This window comes from Sturnus vulgaris, chromosome 12 (assembly GCF_052056855.1).
Source record: "Sturnus vulgaris isolate bStuVul1 chromosome 12, bStuVul1.hap1, whole genome shotgun sequence".
Taxonomy (NCBI): domain Eukaryota; kingdom Metazoa; phylum Chordata; class Aves; order Passeriformes; family Sturnidae; genus Sturnus; species Sturnus vulgaris.
Window position 1 is genome coordinate 9,190,140 of NC_142254.1, and position 15,947 is coordinate 9,206,086.

Consider the following 15,947-nt stretch of genomic DNA (forward strand, 5'->3'; position numbering starts at 1 on the left):
CCTTGCAAAATGGCTATTACAGAGCTGGGAATTGAGCACTTTAATAATTTATATAATTTGTTTACCTCATATTTAGGCACTATCTGGAATATAAAGGATACCATTCCACCAGGCAGCCTGGGAAGCACAGTTAATGCAATCCTGAAGATATTTTCAGAATCATTGGCAATGGATGCCGGTGAAACAATTATTCGTATGAGTGAAGCTGAAAAAAATAGGTTAAAACTTGTTGTGGAAGCAGAAACTGAGGAAAACATGGGTGATACTGCAGAAAACTGTGTTTTGGGGGAAGATGATAACATGGAAGAAATACCAAAAGGAAAAGTCGGAAGAGAAAATGACATTTCGGATTTACTTCCAGTAAGTGTGGCTCTGACTGGCTTTTGAACAGCTTTAGTGCAAGTGACATTCCTTGAGAATAAAATTTTCTCTGGAACGTTCAACAGAAAGATGGTAGATAGCACTGCTTGGATTTGTTTTGGGTTTTTTTTTTTAATCAAATTTGGGTGTAGACTGAGAAGAGGAAATGGATGGACTGTATTTTTAACTGACAGCTTGGATACTTTAAATGGCACTTGAATGTTGTTTTCCAAAATCAAATTTGGTTCATGTTTTTAATTTTTTAGTCTGATAAGTGGGAACTGAAAGAAGTGACAGCTTTACTGACGGCTCAGCAGACTGCTCTGGAAATCATTGTTAATATGTGCTGCAGTGAAGGTTTGTAGGAGTCTCATTCATTGCAAATGTTATCGTGTGTTTTGTCTCTGAATAGGTCACATTTAGTTTGCTGTTTGGTCATCTGTGTTTTTAAGGGCAAACATCCATGGGCATATTGTCCCTGATATCCTCATCCAGGGGCAAAGTAGGTTGTCATTTCTCTTCCTAATTTAAATGTTTTTTCTTCATTTCAGTGAGTTACATTGCTTAAGTTTTTGGGGTTTTTTTGTGTGATCCTCAATGTGCCAACACTTAAGAACAAACAAAAAAGCACTCACACCAGAGAGATATTTCCTAAAGTGTTACAGCAAAATCTTTGTTCAATTAGAGTGTGGTCTGACTGTTTTTTTGATGCAAGATAGGGGCATCAATTTTTTTAAAGTCGATAAATCTTGTAGCTTTGGTTGTTTTAGTTTTGGTACCACAAGTGTTGCAAAATTAGGAGTAGGGACAGCTTTTGCATGCAGCTCTGGTAACAATGTAGATCTCGGCTTCCAGAATTCTGCCTTTTTGACCCTTGAGGAGGAGGAGAAAGAGAAAGAGAGGCTGTTATTTGGAGAGCAGTAGGATATTCTGTATCTTTTATGAACTGTGAAACTGCGTTTTGATAGCTTTCTTCTAATCTTCAGGAAAACAAATGAAAGATTATCAAATTCTGTTTTAAAAAGCCAACAAACAAAACTAATCCCCTAAACCCTCCAAAACCTGAAACTTTGCTATTGTAGTTTTAGCCTGATGCAGGAGTAATGGTATAGAAAGTAACTGAGTAAAACTTTCAGGTTCTAATAAAATTCACAGTAATACCCAGTTATTCCCAATGGTGACTTTTCTTTTCTCTTACAGCACAAGGAAATTCTGCACCTAGTGTATGAAGCTCCTTTCATAACTGCATTTCTCATCTAATGAGCTGTAATTCATAAGCTTTCCCCTTTAATTGGAAAATCTCATGTGGATAAGCTGCATATTCTGCCATTCACTCAGTGTAATGTAAGATTGATTGTGTTGTATTTCACTACAGTACTTTATCCATTCATGGGCAGACAGTCTCTAGAAATTAAGAGGAATCCAGAGGCAGCTGTTCATTTAATTTTCAAATTATTTGAGGACTAAAATAGCTTTAGCCATTATGCTGAGTTCATAAAAACACCCAGCTTGCAAGAGAACTGAGTGAAATTACCGGGCTGGATGTGTTTTACTGAGCACTGGCCAGTGTATGGAAGCAGCAGAGTGCTCCCCTTTGATGGGCACCTGGGCAAGAAGCCAGGAGACTCCAACACTGCTGTCCAGTCTGTAGTTCTTGGGTTACCAGTGCTAGGTAAAATGGGATTGCTGCTGGAAATGCCTTTGTCTTTCCCAGAACATTATGAGAAACCTGATCAGTTATGGGCCAGAGTTCTAGATCCCAGTTCCTGCTCTGCCCTGGTCACTCACTGTCAAATTATGACAACTGCTGTCTTTGTTATTGCTGAATTGCATTGTCAGCTTGTATTGTTATCAATTAGTTTTCAAGGATTATTTTTTTGCTTTCTTTGTTTTCTAAAGATGCAAAAGGAATTTTTTAGAAGAGGCGAGGGACTGAAAAGGGGATGTCTGCTTTATTTTCATGGTTTTTGCTGCCATAGTTTGATAAAGCATGAAGGACAACCATTTTCTCATGCAAAGGCTGTAGAATTAATTGAATATTACCATGAGTTGTCTGTGTGATCAAGTTGCTACACCTTGATAAATTACTTTAGATGAGATAAACCATAATCATCATCTTCAATAAATTCTTAAACTTGCACAGTACAAGTGAAATGCATTCATTTGGATCTTTCTTGCTGTATTTTTGTGAATTTACCTTTTGCCACAGAAATGCATGGCTGTTGCTGTAGTTACTACAGGCCCTACATCTTAGGAGAATCTGTGTTGTCAAACAAAATTACTTGGGGGTGAATATGGTATTTTTTTGTCACAATAGTTAAATATCCTGACCTATGTACACAGAGCTTTCATCTATTGGAAAGGAGGATTAGTCCAACCTGTAGACTTAGGACTTGGGCAAACACTAGTTAAAATGTAACCAGATTTAAAGAAACTTCAGCTGAATGAGTGTGAACTCTGTGGATGTAGATATATGAGTTTTATATAAATGAGGATGATTATAGTTTGTGCTTGTCAGCCCAAGTCCCCCTCCAGCTGTGGACAGATTATTCACACAGTAGCCTGTTGGTAATAGGACTTTGACTCCTCTCACCATATCCTCCCTTAAAGATCTGCTAGTGGAATAAGTCATGTAAGTATGGCCTAGTTCAGGGTTAAGATTTTAAACCTAGTTTAATTTATGTGAAATGTGTTGCCTGAAATGGCTATCAGAGATTATTTGTCTTTCTTTGCTGTCATCATTTTGTTTCAACTGACCTTGCTGTGGAGACAGTAACATCTTCATCCAGGCAGAGGACATCTGCCTGCGACTTCAATATTGCCAGAGGCAACAATTGCCTTAAACTGACTGCAGTTATTGTAGACAAGTTAAGTTAAACTGGTGTATTTGCATGCTTGAATCAACCTCAAAGTGGAGTGGTACAATCCAAGTTAAAATCTTTGTAGATCTTTACGTAATGTTTCTTCTATACCTTTTTTGATATTTTTAAACAATACATTGTTAATATCAGAGATGAACATGCGTATGAAGAAGGTCTCTTATAAAAATATTTGTGCTTCAGTGAGTATAAAATATTTTTTATAAAGTATTTAGAACTGTGGCTTAATAGCACTTGGTTTGTGAGGAGTTTGTAGAGTCCAAGAGCTTAAAGATTCCTAAACCAAGAAGTTTGGAGGAGCCAATTTCAGTTGGAAAGTACTAAACCTGTTCCATGAGGGCTGTTACATTTACAAGTCTGTCTTGTTTCAGATCCCTCCGATGACGAGTGGGAAGAACACTCCAGCAGTGATGAGAGTGACTTGTTCATGGAAAACTCGTACAACGAGGGGAGTGGGCTGCTGCTGTCACCCCTGTGCCTCTCTGATGAGGTTAACTCAGCATTTCTGAACAACCTCATTCCAAAGAAGGTATTGTTTCCTACACATGGTACAGGCTTTCCCTTGTTTCTGCTTTGTGTCCCAGGTTAGGCAAACAAATTATCCCAATCCACCTGAAGGGAGTATTTTTTAAAATGAGTTTGGCCTCACGTTTTTGGACTAGAGGTGGTGCATCATTGCATGACCTAAATAATTTCCTCATGTAAGTGAGAAGGGTCATGTGTTTCAGAAATCTGGTAGGGCTTTTTAAATTTTTGGGGGGCTTTTTCCCAAAATACAAAGGTTGTTATTCCTTGATTTGGACATGAAAAAGACTACCCCCAAAAAGAAAGGAAGCTTGGCTGAAGCGTGACAGCCAGATTTCTGTATTAGCTAAATGAGGTGGAAGTAACGTTAATGAATGGCAACACTCAGCACTGAAAAAGTGCAAGTTCCTCTCTCCCTCTTTATACCAAGTGTCTGAAATACAGTATTTGGCACTGACAGGAAATTAGATGTTTTTGTTTCAGAGCTGTTTTGCCCATTTTTATTTGAGGTTGTAAAGGCGAAGTTTATTATTTGAATCAATTACTGTGCTAGTTCAGCAGCATCATAGAATTCTGAGCTAAGACATCAAGGTGCGAGGTGAAAACTTTGAAGGCTTTTTGTGCTTAATAGACAGAGTTTCATGGCAAGGCCTTCTAGACTTGCAGCTATCTTAAAATCCTGTAGCAGAATCTATAAGAAGAAAGAGCTAAATAAGAGAATAGCAGAGACCTAGAAAATCACTTCTTGTTAGTACAATTGAACACTTAAAATACGCTGTGCTAAACCCAATGTATAATTGCACCATTTAAGTGATTGAGGAAAATTCTGGCATTTTTAGCAGGTGAGATATTTGCTATCTGGAAAACTTTGAGATACATAGTTTGAAGTATCTGTTTGACATTAAGCTAAAATTTCAGTCTTCCCTCTGAACAGACTATAAAAAAAAAAGAAAAAAGGGCTTTATTACTAAACTTTTCTTTTTCCCCCTCCCCAGATTCTTGAAAAAACTGCTTTTCCGAACAGTGTTGCTCTAGACATCTGTATGCGCAATTCGTCTTGGAAACCATTAATTAAAAAGTAGGCATTTTGTTGTCTCTCTTATTGTTTTTCCTGTATATTCAGTTGTTTTAGAGCTCTTCGAAGAATTGCTCATCTTTGGGCTGCTCTTAAGACCTGGAAACTGGCAATCTGATATATGATTTTGAATAAAGAGATACAAATGATTTTGTGAACTGCATACTGGATCACAGCCTTATTAAATTCAAGTTTCCTCATTGTATTACAACAGGTGTTTTCAGAAATACCTGTACAGTGTGGTTTTTGTTTGTTTCAGACTGAATGCAGTGCAGTGTAGAGCTTTAACATGTCTTCAGAGCATTTTGTTGGTGTCAGATGTGGATTGTCTTGGGGGAGCTTCAGCACTTCAGTCCCTTGCACAGCATCTCTCACAGCTGATCTTTTCTAAAACAGGTAAGATGTTTAGTAAAGGGGATTTGGCTTGATCCCCTTTGCTGATAATCTAGATATAAGATGTTAAAATGTGGTTATCCAAACTGCACCTTGAGCAAGTCTGTTTGTAGTGCAAGAATCTGCTTCACTTTTGGGTCTATGCAGAAAGTCTCTTAGTGGGTTCACAATGCCTTGTTGGGAGACCAGAACTGTTTGCTTGATCGTATTTGTAGTAATAACTTTTTCAGCAATCAGACAAGCATGTAGAAGATAGGACACTTTATTTTTAAATGTCCTAGCTAGTCTAAGGATATGTGAAAACAAACATGTCTAGCACAGTCTTTCACATCATTTTTTTTCTAGTAATTTTACCAAATTATGGCAAAAGTGGTTGGTGCAAAAATCTCAAGAGTGTTCATGCCTATTACAGTTGGAAAGAGAGCAGCCACCTTGTCCCTAGGGCATGCTTTATGCTTATGGTGGCTTAGATTTATTGGAAGTATGTTTGTAGTAAGAAAGTGTGCAAAGTTGTTATGACTAAATGTTAAAGCTGCTCAGCTTCCTGTTCTGATTGTGGTTCAATTTCAACAGAGAAGGTAATAAATTTAATTATTCTAAGAATACTATTTTTGACTATATAAAGTGTATGTATATTAGATCTATATTTAGACATTGGAATGGGCTGCCTGAGGAGACTGTGGAGTCACCATCCCTGGAGATGTTTAAGGACAGACTGGATGTGGCACTCAGTGCCAGGGTCTGGCTGACATGGCAGTGATCAGTCACAGGTTGGACTGATCTCAGAGGTCTTTCCCAGCCTCACAGATTCTGTGATACATCCTGGTAAACGCTGGAATGTCTTCACTCTAGTTCCTGCAGGGTGCATTATTTCATAGACATACTGTGAAGGTTTCCCCATACATCTGTTAGTGCAGTGTTATTGGATCATCTGTACAGCAGGTAGCATTTCCAGCTGCTTTCTGTGATCCTATACATTAGAGCAGCATCATTTCCATAATCCTGTTGGATCATTTATGCTATGATCTCTCTCTTACTGACATGAGAGAAGCTGAACCAAGATTGGAAAAAAAATGAAAAAAGGTTTAAGAAAACCCTACCTGTTTCCAAACTGAAGATGTGGGTCCCTGACAGGCTGTTTCCTTAAGATTATTCTGATAATCTTTGTTTTAAGGTCAGTGGTGATGGATTTTCAAAAAATAAGAGATATTCTTAGAGCCTGGAAAAGCTGCCAATTCTCCAAACTGTCAGAAAACGTTTTCCCTAAGACAGTTCTGTTGAAGTCTGGCATATGTGTGGCTTTGTCATTTCTCATCTCTTAGAAGCTCAAGAAACTCAGTTTCCTTCCCTTCCTTCAAGTGTCTCCATTTGTAGTCACAGATGTAGCTTACGTAGTGCTCTGCTGTGGTGTATAAAATGACACTGCATTAGTGCTTGAAAGTGCATCTGCTTGCAAAACACACTTTTTTCTCAATGTCTTTAAAGATGTGATTGGTCCATGGGAGCATTATTACTGAAAGTGCAGTGTGTGGAAAACTAAAATGCAGAAATGAAAATGCCTATATGCAAGGAAACTCACATAAAATATGTCTCATGCTTGAAGAGAGGGACTTCCAAGATTTTGGGTCTACATGTCATGCTCTGTAATATAAAGTTCTCAGATGAAGCTGGAAAAGTTGCTATCTGGAGACAGCTAAGGATGCTAAAATTAATTTAATGGCACAGGCCCATTTTTAATATTTAAATGCTGTGTAATGAAAACTGCCAGATGGAGCTGATACATACCAACATGTGGTTAGAAGGAATTCTGTGGTTTACAGGGTAAAAAAGAGGAATAAAGATCTGATTGTTTACATGAGAAGGGAGGAGATACGCATAAATCAAGAAGTTCTGCATCTGGAGTGGTCTAGAAAATAAACACCTTAGAGGAAAATGAAAAGCCTCAAGGAATGCAGAACGTAGATTGAAGGTGATGGCTGCTGCCAATGAGTTTGTAGTTAAACGAGAATAATGCAGAGTTTGAGTCATACATTCCTGAAATGTTATTAAACCACCGGAAAAAACATGTTCTTTATATGAATTGGAAAGAGCCCCACTGTTCTGGGTGTCTGAAAAGCTTGCTTAAGAAGGCAGCAAAAAGGAGGCAAAGTATGCAGTCAGCTTCTGTAGTTTTCTCAGTTCCTGTATTATGGCCTCCATGTGATGCCAGTTCTCAGCTGCTGTTCTGGTGACAGTGGCTGGCACTGTCCGTTAGGTCACACAAGTGTCTCAACCAGGGATGTGCCTGAAAAGGAGGCCCAGCTGTGTTCTAACCTCCAGATGCAGTCAATGCTGAATTCAAACAAATCACTATGGTTACAACCTACAAGGACCAGTCTCTGAAAAAATCTAGCTTTTCCTGTTGTGGTAGTACCTGGAGGAACAATTAAGGGATTAAGGAATTTGTATTTCTTTACTTCATGTGTCCCTCATATTACTGTATAACTTCTGGCTCTGGGTTCTATTATCTGACAGAACTCCCTACAGACACAGAATTCCTGGAAGCTGTAACCAGTGCTTTGAGGGCTCTCCTACAAACAATGGCATCAAAGAACATCTCCCAGGTAAAAGCTTTCAAACTCAAACGCTCTGGTAGGTTCAAATTCCTGTGAGATTGCGCTGGAAAGTTTTTGAAACAAAACAGTATAAATTTAGTTCAAAATTTCAGCAGTTGTGAACACTGGAAGGACAGATTTAATAGCATTAACTGTGTTTTTCATGGACCTTACAGGAATATTTTTTATATATCATCTCCTCACCATGTAAGCAAATGAAAAGTATTTCAAAACCAGAATAGCAATAAGCCACAGGTATCTTTAGAAGATAGTTATAATGACAAATACTTAGAAAATTAGCACCTAGAAATGTGGATTATTTCCTGATGTCACCTGTTGAAGCTGGTATTCCTTGAATCTTGGTTGGATATGAATTAATGAGTTGAATACAGGAATGAGTCATAATGGTTTGTTATACAGGACAGAATATTAGATAGTCTGCTAGTCCTTTCTGGCCTTAAACTGAAAACTAAGCTTCTATACTGTAAGTTGTAATGAGTTGGAAGCAGTTATTGGAAGTTGGAAGAGCTAGATAAATTTGTGAAAATTTCAAGTTTTCCTTCAACTTCATGTCAGCCTTGATTATGTTCTGGAAGAAAAAAGTTGAAAGGAAATTTAAATTTCTTGGTAATTGCATTTTCAGAATTCGTGTAGTTTTCATAATTTAAGACTGTTTCTATGTGAAGAATTTGCCTGAGTTCTGTAAAAGTACTGTGTCTAAATGTCGTATTTCAAAATTTCCATGAAAACGTAACAGTGTCTCTTTTCCTTCTTTCTCTCCTTTCCCCTTGCTGACCAGTGTATGACTCCTGAGCAGCTATTGGCTTTGTGTGAGGCTGGTATTCAAAGCAGCAATGCCAGTGTTAGAGTGAACATGGTGAGCATCCTTGGAATTTCTGGCAGTGTCCTGGCAAAAGGACAAGACACAGCTGAAACACTGAAGGTGAAAAAGCAAACTTTGCGTTGCAAGCTTAAAAGAATTTTGATGTTTCAATTTTCTTTAGCATTACTGGAAAAATCAATTCTTCTTTCTTATTGCAGATGATTGGCAAATTTCTTCTTGAGGTTGCTATGAAGGAGTCTTCTCTTGTGGTAGCAGGGGAAGCCTTGGATGCACTTTTTGATGTATTTGCAGATGGTAAAGAAGCAGAAAAGGCGGCGTTACAGATCAAGTTGCTTCCAACACTGAAGGAGTTTCAGCCAGTGTTCAGAATGAGGGTAGGCATCAAGGGCAGCCAGCTCAGGGTCTCAGCACACAAAGTGGGTCAAAGGTTGAATTTTGGGCTCCTAGAAGAGATAATTAATTTATAAGATGACAGAAAAATGTGTTTGATTTTCTGATACTCCACTTTAGAAGAAAGCAAATACACTGACCTTAAAGTTCATGGAAGTGTCAAGGTAACAGTGCAGCACCTGCATTGCAACATCAGCATTACACCATTGGTATTACTGATATCCAAATCACTGTATTGTTCTGAGACATTTGTACAAAAAATCCTGCAGATGTCTCTGGAGGTGGGAGAAAAGTCCTTTCTGAAGTTACGCTGACATCTTTGGTTTTTAACTTGTAGTTTCAGTTGGATGTTTTTGTTCCATTCTTGGTTAATTAAAACAGTTCATGTATCCTATATTTTCAACAATAACAAGGCTGGTGTTCTAAACTGTAATTTTAGGTACATCCTAGATTTAAACAGAGAATGACCTCATAAACGTTGTTTCTTTGGTCAGATGCAGAGGAGTGCTAAAAGCTAAGCATTGTACACACAAAGTACATACCTGATGTACAAGGTTTTCCATGTAAAAAAACACAGAAAAGTGTATGTCTCAGATTTTTGGGTGAAATAATGTGTCATTAATCTAGTTTTAGGCAGCAATGTATTATAGTAAATTGACTTGCAGAAATAATTGCTAAGCTCCACGTGTACACACAGGAACACCTTGGAGTTCTAACAAGCCCCACAGGTAGCATTTCTTGGTAGGTGTAAACCTGATGTGACCTAACAGGAGAAAGTTCTCCTTTAGTAAACCATATATTCTTTTGGTTTTACAGATGCGAAAAGAAGGCAAAGGACAATATAGTACAGATCAACTGTGTGTTCTTGACAATGTGAAGATGAATTTGAGAAGATTCATTGCATATCAGGAGACACTAGGGAAAACCCCAACTTGAAACGTCGAGGAACTTTTAAGGTTTTCCTTATTATGAAATGTTTACAAAAAATATAACTGTTTTGAACTTCCCAGCTTTACTGAGCAGAGCAGTTTTGCTTTGATGTTAATGATACATTTTATGACATTCAGTATTTTTATACTTTTGGGTTGATGCAATATGAAAGACATATTAGCATCAAAATCCCCATAGCATACCCTAAGATTATTGGAGTGATAAGAAGGTGCTCTTTAAGTCTTGAGATGTGTACATAGCACCACTGTCATTGCCTGGATATCTTCACGTACCCTGGCAGAAAACGACACTTGCATGAAAAAGAAATCCCGAAAATATTCTTGGTCATGTGGCAGATGGGGGGAAAAAAAAGAAAAGTAAAAGCTTAAGATCTATTTCAGGGGCTGGAGCAGTGGGAGACTGTTTATATTTGCTGTTTGTTCTTAATTGTTTCTAGAATTACACAGGCACACTTATGGCAGATTTCCTGAAAGAAGTGTGTGACAAATGTGTAGATTTATCATTTGTGATAAAATCAGTATGATAGCTTTTGGCTGTGGAAATCAGTGTAAGCAGATCCTACACTTAGACACAGCTCCTTGTTTTTATTTTTATTAGTATTTCTGAAAATTAAGTCTCCTATTTTACAATCTTCCTTGTAATTCTACATCAGGATCTTGAGCTTGAATTCAGGGAAGTAGCAAACCTAACAGAAAGTATTTTTTATACTGAAGTATTAGTAAAGTAAATTTACATTTGTTTAAAATACCTTTTGCAAATACTTGTGATGGAGATTTTTTAGCTGTAAATTACAGAAAATGTTTTTTAAAATACCAATTCATGCAAATTGTATGATATATTCCATGTATTAAAGCTTTGGTTTTGTTTCTGTGAGTGAGATCCTCTCATACACATTTTTCAAGAACAAAACCTCACAACTAAACACAAAAGCATTTTGTTGTGCTGGTTTTTGAAATGAGAGGTATTTTTCTCCTCTTTCTATGTGCTGCCTTAGCTCAGGCATCCAGTTTTTGGCAGAATTTTTCCCATGTTAAAAGCATGGAACTTAAAAAGACCAAATTTGCTCTGTTTGTTAGATTTCAGTCTCTAAGATTGGAAAGTAGACTTGGGAAGTGACTGGAACTTGCAAATGACTGACTCTGAAATCCTGACAAGGTATTTTGTCAAATGCAAGAGGAAGCAAAAGAGGAGTTTAAGCATCTGTACTGCTGGAAGTGCTGTTACTGCTGTTACTTCACAGAGTCAGATGAAATGTATGATGTGATGCCTGCTAGTCAAAGGAGTGAGAGGGTGGGATTGAGGGGGCTCTAGGGCCATTGAGGCTGGACTAGAGAAAACCAGGAGAAGTCAAGAGCATGAAGTGGATGGGAGGTTATCCAGGGATTTGGCAGGGCAGGCAGTGAAGAGGTCTAGAGTGTAACAGCTGAGGAAAGGTGGGTTATGGCATAATACCCTACAGTGTGTGGATTTTAATCCTGGTGTTAGTTATACTTGCTGTACATTGAGCATACTATACTGTTATCCTGATGACAGGTATTAATATTTGTTTGGAGCACTTAACTTCCACGTGGAAAGTTCTGCTTTCATTTTCTGGGTGCTACATTGAATTGCAGGATGTTCTAGATTGGAAGGGATCTCTGGAGGTCCAAGACTAGTCCTCTGATCAAAGCAGGGCTGACTTGGGAGATAGGTTGTGCTAGGTCTTGAACACCTCCCAGAATGGAAATTCTGGACAATATTTCCAGGTCTTGACTGTTCTCACTGGGAACACGTTTTTTTCCCTTTTCCACTTGTGCCTTGTAGGACTTTCCCCTGCTGCAAAATGTGCCTCTTGTCCTTTGACTGCACACCACAAAGAAGAGCCTGGCTCCATCTCCTAACCCCCACTTGGCAGCTGAAAACAGCAATTGTATTTCCCTCTTCTCCAGGCCAAATAAAACCAGCTCCCTCAGTTGTTCCTTCTATGCCCTATCACCCTCCAACCATCTTAGTGGCCTTCTTGCCCTGCTCTACTGTGCCTTGTACTGAGAGTCCAAACTGAACACACTTCTCCAGATGTGATCTCCTGGGTGCTGAACAGAGAGGAGTAATTGGTTTTCTTGTCCTGCTGCCCATGCTCCTGCCAGTGCAGTCTGTTATTTCTTAGCTATTGTCACTGCTGGCTTCAACTTACTGTCCACCAGGACCCTTTGGTCCTTCTCTCCAAAGCTGTCCTTTGGTCATTCAGTCAAGAGCACTGTCCCAAATGTAGGATTTTGCATTTTACAAGTGTAGCAGCCAGAATCTGTTTCCTGGGGACTGTTAGAAAACCAAAGTATGCTATTTTTTGTTTTGGGTTTTTCTTTTAGGTTGATAATGTCAAGAAACATTTCATCTACAAATACAAATCTGAAAGTTGCAGATAAATATAAAGAAGATAGGGCACCCACTAGAAACATGGTTTTCTTAATATAATCAGACTCTATTTTTTTTCCTTCAAGTGAAAAAACAGACTGACATTTAGATCTAAAACTATTCTGGCAATAGGAATGCATAGATTATTTTTTTGCTATGCACTGATGAGCTGAATGTCTTGAAAAAATATTTTCATAATGAGAGTGGTGCATAATACAAACCATATCACTTAAAGAGGCACATGAATGCACCTATGGAAGACAAGGCAAGTTATGAGTGATTTAAAGAAGTGTCAAATCAGGGACGAAAACCAGATGAGACAAAAGAGCTAAGTTACAAGATTGGGGTTACAAATGTTGTTCTGACACAACTAAGGAAAATTAAGGCAGTAGCAGAAGTGATGATAATATGCAAATTAAATGTTTTGTGGGCTCTTTAAACACTTTATTTAATAGATCTAGGTTTATTTAATAGGTCTAGGGCAAGCTTCAGGCAAAGACAGGATCCTTTACAGCCTACAAAGGGGAAGACAGATCCTGATGTTTTGAGAGTGGGAGAAATTGGACTGATGTAGACAGTGTGTAGCATAAGTAAATAGATACTAAATAGATGTAAGTGATCTTCATCAGTTAATCTCATCACACAGATAAGACTGGTATCAAAACATGTATCTGAATTGGGTTGCTTATTCTGGTCCCTAAGGCATCATCTGTCTGATTCAGTTGAAAACCACAGTCCTTGGAAAGTATGGATTGCTGCTCTACTTGTGTCTCTGTCTGATGCTGAGCACAACAGACTGGCTCTGAGCTGAGCTCTAATACCAAAATTAAGCTGCTGAATTTACCTTGCTCTGTGGTATCGAGTAGAGTGTGAAGGAGCCACTGCCCTGTTCAGGAGCAGCAGGACCACTGGTATTTTCTGCAGCCTGCAAAATGTCAAATTCCCGGCTGTAGAAATAAGGAATTATCACTTGTGTGGTTTTATTCTTGCTCTCTATGAAAATAAACAAGTGGCAAGATTTAAATGTGCATTTGTTTTTTATACATCTTGCCTTGACATTCAGAAGCAGATGGCTGTATATCACAGTCAAGTCAATAGTTCAACTTTTTGGGGGTTATGGTGTGTGTTGAATGTAATTTTTTGCACAGTATGGGGCTGTTATTTTTTTGAAGATTGTCTTCTTAGAGGAACAAGAATAACTTCAACCAGTACTACTTGGCTTAGTTTGATGTTTGTACTTGGAGAGACAAATACAAAAAAGAATGAGAGCACAGTAAAATTACAAAATGAGAACTGTGTTGAAGAACAAATGACTTTAAAATTAGTTTGTATTTTAAGTATTATAAATGATATTCACATCTTGTGGAATATTAACATTAAACAACCAACCAAAAATGCCCATAAACTCAAGTTCTGTTTCCTTAGTGAGGGATTTTCAATAAAAACATTCCCAAGGATTGGATAGAAATGTCTAGCCTTACATTTACTGTTGCAAATTCCAATTCAGGCAATGGTAGCAGTAATTGAAAATAATATAATTGTTCCTTTCTGGCACAAGTGACTTTAGCAAACAATCTATATATAGTTTGTTCTGGACAAGCTGTTAAGATATATAACTTTAAGATAATTGGCAAAATCTGAGGTCTCTGACAGCAGATTAAAGAACTTGAAGTTTTTCCACCAGGGCTGACGCATGGTGAGCCTTTCTGTTTGAAGGAGCTTTTACTTGAGTGATGGGGTTTTTTTTGGTCTAATTTTCAGATAATTTAAAACTGTTAATTTTTGTACCTTGTGGGAAAAAATTGAAGGCACATAAGTAAAATCACTTAAATTTCATTTTGTTTCTGTGTAATTTTTGTAAGCTTCTTGTCTCTGTGAGGGGCATTTTGTCAAACATACAGACATAATTCAGTGACCACATAAAGCGTAGTTTGAGGCTTGAACACAAGGATATAGCAAGATGCTTTTTTTCTTTTGAACCTGGGTGTCAGGAGCTCCTTGCATTACTGTTACATTATGGGTTTAAATCCAACTACTTGGGAACTGAAATAAGATCCCACTGTAATAATCTGTATACTGTTGGAGTGATTGTGGCTGCTGTGTGTTCTCAGCACAATGAGTGTCCTGATGCAGACCTGGCGTTGTGAGGTGCTCACATAAATCCTTGCACCGTGCTGAAAGATGTGCTGGGCTTTAGTAAAGTTTCTTCTAGTTTTGTGTTCCTGCTATGATAAAAATCCCATTGAGAATTTTTTCTTTCTCCTCTGATGTGAATTTTTTTTAACTTTTAAAGGAATATTGTATTAGCCTCTTCCCTCCTCTCTACCCCTTCAGATGGAGAGTGAAAAGCACTTCCAGAACTTCATGGAAGAATGGAAACATCATGCATTTACTAGCTGAATCAGCCAAAGAACCTTTCCTGGGAAGTTCCCTTTTTAGTAAATAAAAGAGTTAAAATTCAAAGCGGTGATCAAAAAAACCCAATTTGACCATTTTGAAGTGTGGGTTTTGTTTATGTCCCCCATGGCATACTTGGTAATCTAAAGCATTTGTGTTACTACACCACCTCTATTGCATCTTGGCTATAGGTGCTTGGGACTAGGGTTGCTACTGTAAATTAATAAACCTCAGTCCTATAAAGAAACTTGTTGGCCTTTATGTGCTATGGGTGTAGACCAATGGATATTTGCAGAACTAGCTTTATTTAAAAAGGAAACAAATTAGTTCTTTTTCCTGTTACCTTCTTAAGAGTAATGTGATATCTTTTATTTGACTTACACTTTTGTTACATTTTTTAAAAGTTTATTAATTGAAACTTTATTTGCATTTTGTACAGGTAACATCGTTTAAACTCTTCTTGTTACCTTTTCCTGCTATACTTACAATTCTGAGTAACTGAAGAATGTGGGGTTTGAAAAATAGAGTTATTCAGTGGTTATTCCCCAATTCCAAGACGTGTCCAAGTCCTACGAGTTTCCATTTGACTTTCAGTAGTAGTTTTAGGTACAGGTCCTAATTTTCAAAGCGATTAAGTTTGTCAACTCAACCTCCACATTTCACCTTCTTGCCGTGGTTGATTTTCTCTTGGGCAATGCACATCAGACACGCTGTGACACAACAGAGGAGTGCGGACAGGGTGGGGAGAAGCCAGAACTTCAGCTTTTGGTTGTCACCAGGAAATGATGCTAAGTCTTCTTGGCAAACTGTTCACGGAATGCTTGAAATTGGAATGTGACTTTTTAATTCTAAACCCTCCACCTCCAGCTTCCTAAAGAGAAATCATCTGCCATGCAATTCTGAAAGTGGGGGAAGCACCAGGCCCTTCCTGCAAAATGCTGGAAACTTTGTAGCTGATATTAAAGATGTTTTAAGGCTGTAGTATGAAAACACTAAAAATAAAACCGAGTCTGACAAGAACTGGTACTACTCAGTGTTGCTGTTTGGGGTATGGTGTATGTGATGTATTTTTCCATCTACAGAAAAGGCTTCCTTTGCCTCTCTTTTGGTGCGGAATGAAAGGCAGGAAGACCCTGAACTACCCC

The 15,947-nt window shown here is 38.1% G+C and overlaps 1 protein-coding gene across 5 annotated transcripts in view; it reads left to right on the plus strand.

Annotated features, from left to right (window-relative positions):
- Nucleotides 1-15,822, plus strand: part of HEATR3 (HEAT repeat containing 3) — a 22,828-nt gene extending 7,006 nt beyond the window's left edge. For 2 of the 5 annotated variants that reach the window (XM_014882781.2, XM_088171878.1), the window contains 9 exons: nucleotides 77-360; nucleotides 627-717; nucleotides 3,611-3,768; nucleotides 4,760-4,842; nucleotides 5,099-5,235; nucleotides 7,747-7,835; nucleotides 8,626-8,769; nucleotides 8,868-9,044; nucleotides 9,877-15,822. In XM_014882781.2, the coding sequence (XP_014738267.2) occupies nucleotides 77-360; nucleotides 627-717; nucleotides 3,611-3,768; nucleotides 4,760-4,842; nucleotides 5,099-5,235; nucleotides 7,747-7,835; nucleotides 8,626-8,769; nucleotides 8,868-9,044; nucleotides 9,877-9,996 (1,283 nt within the window). In that variant the 3' untranslated portion in view covers nucleotides 9,997-15,822. The remainder of the gene's footprint in view (nucleotides 1-76; nucleotides 361-626; nucleotides 718-3,610; nucleotides 3,769-4,759; nucleotides 4,843-5,098; nucleotides 5,236-7,746; nucleotides 7,836-8,625; nucleotides 8,770-8,867; nucleotides 9,045-9,876) is intronic. The other 3 variants (XM_014882775.2, XM_088171876.1, XM_088171877.1) reach the window with 3 other exon arrangements.
- Nucleotides 15,823-15,947: the final 125 nt, after the last annotated feature.